This window comes from Tachysurus fulvidraco, unplaced genomic scaffold, assembly GCF_022655615.1.
Source record: "Tachysurus fulvidraco isolate hzauxx_2018 unplaced genomic scaffold, HZAU_PFXX_2.0 HiC_scaffold_163_np12, whole genome shotgun sequence".
Lineage (NCBI taxonomy): Eukaryota > Metazoa > Chordata > Actinopteri > Siluriformes > Bagridae > Tachysurus > Tachysurus fulvidraco.
Genome location: NW_025926959.1, coordinates 1 through 5135, shown reverse-complemented (window position 1 = coordinate 5135; position 5135 = coordinate 1). Strand labels below are relative to the sequence as shown.

Sequence of the window (5135 nt, the reverse complement as noted above, 5' to 3'; positions counted from 1 at the left end):
TTTCATACTCCACAAATATATATGTATTTATATGTATTTTTTCTTAAAAAGTTATGCTTTCCAAAAAAAAGTACTTTTTATGGGTCATTTGTCAACTACCTAAATGTTGCTTGGGTGTTACTTACAATAATACAAATTTTGATAATATTTGTGCCTTAAGATGTCGTATGTACATAAGTGATCTGTAATTTTTTATTTTAATTTTATAATCCATTATTTTTTTTATCCTTTTTATGAAAGAATCAATAGTTCTTTTAATATGGCTATATTCAAAATATTCTAAATTATTTACTTACTTATTGCTTAATAATTAAAATGACCATTTAATGACTATCATATTCTATACCACAAATAAATAAACAAATAAATAAACAAACAAATAAATAAATAACGTCCTCTAAAGATTTCTTAAAGCATAAATGATCATAATGTTAGTTCTTCACAGTCCAACATTTATTTGAGTGATTTTTTTAAAAACCTTTATTTGAGTAAAAAACTTTTTAGCTTTTCTACTAGAAAAAAATCTACTATTTCCCCAAAACCCTGTAAATCTGCATGCATAAGATCTGTGAGATCTTACACTACGGACAGACAAAACATAACTGCTCATAAACACACAAATCAATCTGCATACAACCATAGGTATAATACAAAAACGCTAACACATGAAAATATCTAACACAAAATTACTTATCAACTACTCATTGAATTAATTAGTTATAAAAATTAACAAAAAAAAACATTGTTAAACCACATACCTACACTTCTATTTCACAGAGGCTTTGGTATCATGGATATGTAAACATTAAACTTTTTTAATAAAATACTTTTCTTATTCAAGTGACTTGGATCCTGAGAATAATTAAATCTAATGAAGTTCGAGGGGGGAGGGGTGTTGGTGAATGTGGGGTGGATCAAAGTCTTCTAGGTTTATTCGACTTCCTCTTAGCATCACTGTCTGTGCTGAAAACTTTTCCTGAAAAGAGAAAACAAAAGAGACGGAAAAAAAATTCATAAATAATGACAAGAATGTGTATCTAAATCAAACAAATCAAAAGACACAGAATATGAGTAGGCATGGCTTGGTAGCAACTGTATTGTACTTACATAGCCGCCTTGTTGGTTGACCCAGGGGGTGAAGTAGTCCTGCAGGTATGTAGCACCAAAGCCCAGCACTCGGTTCATAGGATGGGAGTCCATGGCATTTAGGCGGCTGGTCAGCTCAAAGGTGATCGCGATCTCAGCTTGCTTTCGGCTCTGTGTAGCAGGAAGCTCCTCCGGACTTAGTCTGTGTATAAAGCTACGGCCAATTTTTTAAAGAAACCGTATGACAGAGAGTCCTGCAGCTGTTTCATAAGCATGTGGTCCTTTTGTATCTATGGACAGACATTAAGCAATTACTTCAAAATGTACAATTCCACAGTGATCTTTTTTCCACCTTGATAAATAAATATAAAATAAAGAAAGTATTTCTCATCGATAACGCAGAATATGAAATATCAACACTGAGGGAGGTTTTTGTTTATGGGGCCACCTTTTTAACTATGAACAAAGATGGAAAATTCTCAATTCGTTCATTGAAAACCTGTCACTCTAATCACCTGTCACTCTAATAACTATCCTATTTTATTCATATGTAACATTTTATCCAGATATTGTTACACTAGTGATTTATTTTTACAACCCCCAAGTGCATCATTAAAATGAAAGGAATGAATGTGACTTACTTTCTCGTTAAGTTTATCTCCATGTTCCCGAAGCAGTTCCACTATTTGCTCCACAAGATCTGTAGATACAGAATACGAATTAGAAACCTTGCTAAGTCATATAGCTACATTTACATGAGCTCTGTATGCATCACTAGCACAGGATATGTGAAAAAATAAGAACATACACTCACCGTCACCATCAGTTTCTATATCCGTAGATTTAAAATGAACTTTATCTGTGAGTTTAGTCAACTTGTTGACAATTTGTTCAACTTCTTCCTGGTCTGAATCAGCTGCGGTTACGAACACAATGAAATTAATTAGTGAGCCATGTTATAAGGAAAATACCTCATGACCTACAAATATAAAGCTGCAGACTCTGTATATAATTGTAATCCCAGAAACAGCCAGAAATTGTTAGTTTTTCAATTAACAATATATATGCCATAGCATTAATAAGTGATCTCAGGGTTGCATTCTGATACTCACATGAACCTGCAGTTGCCGGTTGTCTGTGAGGAGGTCTAGTCACACAATCTTCATCTTCCCTCTCTGGCCGAATGCAGCTTATGATCTTCAGAAATTTACGCTTCTTATTTTTCTGTGTTTTATGGTGTTTCTGAGGATGTGTAGCAGCCTTCACCTCTCCCACACTGTTGCTTTGGGTGGGATGACTGTCTATTTTCTTCTGTACGTACCTCAAAAGGAGTTTGTACTCCAGACTGTCTGTGGGAAACATCTGTGCAAGCAGTTCTGCCTGGTTCCTGGTTGTAGAAAAAGACAAACAAAAAAACCCAAAAGGTTTTGTGCTTTGTTCAACATTCAACACCGAATTTTGAGAAAATGACTGAAAGACTGTACAAAAGGTAAAAACTGCTTGTATAAGCTTCTTAGACATTTTAATTGACCTTAAACTTAAAGTCTGTCAACTGTTTACATGAAGCAAATGATTTCATACCTTATCTCAAGAGTTAAAGTTTAATGTGTTTTAAAAATGTAAATAAGCTTCCAAGCTAGAAGATTCCTAAGAATAAGACAACTTCTAAAACATGGCAGCTGTGTGTGTAAAGTTCCCAAAGCCAGAATTTATACCACATTCCTGCCAAATGACACACTTAGTAAGGATGGGAAAGTTACCTTTTGTATGACTAAGGTCTTATACAGATGCATCATTTCAAGTCATAATTCTTCACATCTAATTAAGTGAGTAACAATCATGTGGGGCCAAAATGTTGACAGTACATTTAACCATGTTATTTCCTTAAATTCCACATGTGAAAAACATGGAATGAGAGCGGAAGGATCACATGAGAAATCCGGTCTGAAAATGTTAACTTTGTGCGCCACAGAATGAAAAAATATCATACAATACATAACAATAAAATAAAAAAACAAACAAACAAACAAACAAATGTCAAAAACAAAAATGTGGTGTTTTTTTTTTATAACAACGTTGTAAAAACCATTGCGCGCGCGCACGCGCACACACACACCACACACACACCACACACACCCACACACACACACACACACACACCACACACACACACACACACTTCGTATAGGGAGTTTCAATAACAGTGTATATTGAAACCGCTAAATAAAGTCGTTGCTTTGTGCCACTCTCTCCCTTATTGCTTGTTTTTATTTTTTCTCTCATTCTCTGTTAGGGCAAAACACTGCCATTTTGTTTAGGTGCTAAAAAATCTCTAAAATTCCCCAACAGTTTACCAATTGTCCGGTGTTTGGATTCGTATTTGTATGGCAGTTTTCTAAGAAGCAGTCACAGTGATGTGTCCGGGCAAATCCAACAGCCATTAAAGCAGATTGAAGTGAAACACACACACACACGCTCGCGCTCTCTCTCTCTCTCTTTCTCTCTCTCTCTCTCTCACTCACACACACAAGCGCGCGCGCGGCGAATACACACATACACACACACCCATACACACATACACGCGCGCACACACACATCCATACACACATACACGCTCGCACACACACACGCACACACAGAGACGCACACACACACGCATACACACACACACACACACACACACACACACACTCACACACACAATTCAGACGTTTCGAGTTATCCAATAGATCTATACATTAGTAATACATTTAAACAAACAAACAAATAAACAAATAAATAAATACGCGACATTTCACTTCCGTGATTTAAAGACTCACCCAGACAAGAGTCAGGTCTGTAATATTTACATACAGTATATATAAATAACCAGAAAAACACCAAGCTGTGTTCTTCTTACACATGACTAAATAACAATACTTTGTAAACTGTTTACAGTCTCTAATAACAACTAGGTCTGGTGACAAGTGCTCTGTTTCCTTCTACCGGTTAGATGGTAAATGTAATGTGTATATAATATATAAGAATAATATACATTATATAAAAGTATGAGACGCTTACAGAGGTTGTTCCTGTACTCCGTTTTCCATGTCGCTCCTGTATCACTGGAGTCCAAAGTTAATCTCTGTAGTGTCTCTCATAGGTTATAATAGTCGGGCGAGGAGGAGCCGAGGAAATTACATCACAACTGCGTCACAAATTTGTTTTTGGTTTGCGGTTTTTTTTTGTTTTTTTTTAGTTTAAAGCTCTTTTTAAATTGTCATAAGATTCAATTTGACTACATATTTTTTCACTACCTATTTTTGAGTAACTGTTTATTACTTTAACCCTGAATTCAGTAATATATAACTGATCATTTCAAACATTAGATATATATTGTGATTTATTATTTTATTATTATTATAGTTTTATTGATTTCTTATTAAACCTTAAACAAAACAACAATCAGTCAGCACACACAGCATACATTCAAACATATTAATAACAATATAACAACGATGTATTGTTAATATGAGAGTGAATATTGAAAAGCTAAGGGCAAACCAAAACAGGTCAGGGTTGGGGTCATGCTTGTTCAAGTAAATCCCACAAAGGGGCCCGTGTCAGCCAGAATAATTCGGATTTGTTCTGTAAATCATGTGTAAATTTTTCCAAAGGGAAAAGATTAGCCACTTGTGCCAAGCACATCTCCAAAGTTGGTACCTGTGGTGATGTGAATTAAATTTTAATGTCAAGGTGTAAATCATTGGCTCCCAATAGCGGACCCTTGGCTACGCCGATAAAACGTAGTTTACATTATTCTAATAAAACACAGAGATGTTTGAGAACTGTGTAACATTATAATTGAATAATAAAGTTCACTGGTGGGAGTTAAACAGGATCATTTTATTGTCTTACTCAATCATCAAACAAAGTACATTTATGTGATGATTTCCAATGAAGGAATGAACATCAAGTGTACTTTCTGCTGTGTTCATTCTTTAATGACTTACATCCCAATATCTGAGACTTGAGGCCTAGCTAACACATCATTAGTCCACTAAGAGTGA

The 5135-nt window shown here is 35.0% G+C and overlaps 1 protein-coding gene across 2 annotated transcripts; it reads right to left on the bottom strand.

Annotated features, from left to right (window-relative positions):
* Window positions 1-1106: 1106 nt before the first annotated feature.
* LOC125140453 (apoptosis facilitator Bcl-2-like protein 14) lies at window positions 1107-4281 on the bottom strand. 2 transcript variants are annotated; one of them, XM_047809727.1, is made up of 5 exons: window positions 4147-4281; window positions 2199-2473; window positions 1901-2002; window positions 1728-1786; window positions 1107-1376 (listed from the first exon to the last, which is right to left on the bottom strand). In XM_047809727.1, the coding sequence occupies exons 1-5, from the start codon at window positions 4173-4175 to the stop codon at window positions 1284-1286; spliced, it is 558 nt and encodes a 185-aa protein (XP_047665683.1). In that variant the 5' UTR covers window positions 4176-4281; the 3' UTR covers window positions 1107-1283. The 2 variants fall into 2 exon arrangements, with proteins under 2 accessions (XP_047665683.1, XP_047665684.1); XM_047809728.1 differs by having other exon boundaries at window positions 1107-1300.
* Window positions 4282-5135: the final 854 nt, after the last annotated feature.

Excerpts from the sequence above, each read along its gene's own strand:
- LOC125140453 (XM_047809727.1), bottom strand. The coding sequence starts at position 4,175 with ATGGAAAACGGAGTACAGGAACAACCTCT. Across the intron at positions 2,474-4,146 it reads GGAGTACAGGAACAACCTCT|GAACCAGGCAGAACTGCTTG; the intron begins GTAAGCGTCTCA and ends TTCTACAACCAG. Across the intron at positions 2,003-2,198 it reads ACCGGCAACTGCAGGTTCAT|CTGATTCAGACCAGGAAGAA; the intron begins GTGAGTATCAGA and ends TCGTAACCGCAG.